The sequence below is a fragment of the Crocuta crocuta genome, unplaced genomic scaffold, assembly GCF_008692635.1.
Source record: "Crocuta crocuta isolate KB4526 unplaced genomic scaffold, BGI_CrCroc_1.0 scaffold115, whole genome shotgun sequence".
Taxonomy (NCBI): domain Eukaryota; kingdom Metazoa; phylum Chordata; class Mammalia; order Carnivora; family Hyaenidae; genus Crocuta; species Crocuta crocuta.
In genome coordinates, this window is record NW_027530575.1 from 7,703,268 (window position 1) to 7,705,355 (window position 2,088).

The 2,088-nt window shown below is 62.1% G+C and overlaps 1 protein-coding gene across 1 annotated transcript in view; it reads left to right on the plus strand.

Annotated features, from left to right (window-relative positions):
• The first annotated feature begins 56 nt into the window (after window positions 1-56).
• The window catches only part of S1PR5 (sphingosine-1-phosphate receptor 5), a 3,979-nt gene continuing 1,947 nt past the window's right edge, over window positions 57-2,088 (plus strand). The window contains exons 1-2 of the mRNA XM_077767975.1: window positions 57-135; window positions 1,744-2,088. The exon at window positions 1,744-2,088 is cut by the window's right edge and continues 301 nt beyond it. Of these exons, the coding sequence (XP_077624101.1) occupies window positions 1,762-2,088 (327 nt within the window). The 5' untranslated portion in view covers window positions 57-135; window positions 1,744-1,761. The remainder of the gene's footprint in view (window positions 136-1,743) is intronic.

Below are 2,088 nucleotides of genomic sequence, written 5' to 3' on the forward strand. Positions count from 1 at the left end.
CGCCAGCTCCAGCCCGGCCCCCCGCCCTTCTCCCCCTCTCTCCCCCACCCTGCCCCGCGCCCCGCCTCGCGTCTGCGTCCGCTCACTCTGCTCCTGGCAGCGCGACTGCCAGGGGCGCGCGACCAGGGCGCAGGGGTGAGTATACAGCACTGGGTCTCCAGGCGCGCGCGGGGACTCAGGCTGGCCCGCAGGGGGTTGCCCTGACCACTACCCCGGTCTCCTTGTTTGGGTTTCCCTGGAGGCCTGGGGAGTGGAGGGGGGTGGGGCGGGGAGGAGGGAAGCCGGCGACTCCCAGGCTGGATGCGGGGGCCGAGGATGCGAGTGGGGAAGCTTGGAATCCCCTGGCCTCGCCCTCTCCCCGTGCCACTGCGAGTTTGTGCGAGTTTGGCTACTTCAATCTTGCCGCCAGGCAAGCCTGGGGGAGGCGGGAGATGTCCCCATCAGAGCGAGTGTAACCCGTGTTTGCATGTATTTGATGCACCCCCCGCCCCCCTTCAGCGTGGCTGCGTCGGTGACTCTCTGTAGGTTTGCATTTGCCTTTGTTCCTTGAGTGCCGCTGAGGCCGCCTGGGATGCATTCGCTCCCCCCAGGTCCAAACAAGTCTGCTCCCCTTCCCAGGACTCGGTTTTCTCCTCTATTAAGTGGGACTCGCGCCGCGACGTGACCATTTCTGAGTAGCTGTATTTGCCCGGGAGCATGAGAACCTTTGCGTCTCCTATGTGTGAGGCACTTCTTTAGAGCCACTTTCCCATCTGTAACTTGGGATTAAGGGGAGAGCTGTCAAGGGGATTAAAGGGTGAAGTCTCAGATGGGAAATATTTCTTTTAAGTTTATTTATTTATTTTGAGGGCGGGGGCGGACAGAGAGAGAGGGCGAGGATCCCAAGCAGGCTCCGCCCTGTGAGCACAGAGCCCCACATGGAGCTGGAACTCACCAACTGTGAGATCATGGCCTGACCATGAGCCTGAGCCGAAGTCGAGAGTCCCACGCTTACTGCCTGAGCCACCCAGGCGCCCCTGGGAAGTATTATTATACTCTAATGACATGTGCGCCCCTCTGCAAAAGCCTGTCTGTGAGACCTGGAGCCTGTCTGCTGCCCTCAGGCTCTGCCTCTGCAAAGCAGACCAGACTCTGCTCCCTTACTGGTTTTTGTATGGTGTGTGTGTTTGTGCACGCGTGTGGTGAGTGAAGGTTGTGCCAGGTTGAGCGAGGCATGTGGCTTGTAGAGCTGTGGGCTGCAGGCTGGGCATGGGTGGAGGTTGTGAAACTGTGGTCTGTGCGAGTGGGCGTGAGACCCCGTGTGAGTGTGACTGAATTCAGGTCCCTGTATGTGCCTGTCTGTGCGGCTCTGTTCATGTGTGAATAAACTTGCCCGTTTCCCTGATGGGGTGTGACTTTGTACGGTTGCCCTAGTTTGTGACTGTGCGCGTCGCTGCATTTGTGTGCGTTCCCGTCCATGATTGAATCTGCCCCTGGATATCCCAGGTTGTGTGATTATTAGTGTCCCTTTCCTGCGAGACTCTGTGTCACCATGTCCCCTCTGATATTCCTTGCGTGTCTTTGCCTTGGCCTGTCTCCGTGGACACCTCCTTTCCATCCCGAACGCCCTCTGGGTCCCGGCGGAGGTGTGCAGTGGTGGGTGGGTCGGGGTTAGGGTCCCTTTCCCGGGGCGGCGCCACCCGGAGCCACCCGGCGCCACCGTGCCCGCCTCCTCACCTGACCCTCCGTTTCACCTCTCCGCAGCCTTGGGGCAGGCGGCCCATGGAGCCCGGGCTGCTGCGGCCGGCGCCGGTGAGCGAGGTCATCGTCTTGCATTACAATTACACCGGCAAGCTCCGCGGTGCGCGCTACCAGCCCGGCGCGGGGCTGCGCGCCGACGCTGTCGTGTGCCTGGCCGTGTGCGCGCTCATCGTGCTCGAGAACTTGGCGGTGCTGTTCGTGCTTGGGCGCCACCCGCGCTTCCACGCGCCCATGTTCCTGCTCCTGGGCAGCCTTACGCTGTCCGACCTGCTGGCGGGCGCGGCCTACGCCGCCAACATCCTGCTGTCGGGGCCTCTCACGCTGCGCCTGTCGCCCACGCTCTGGTTC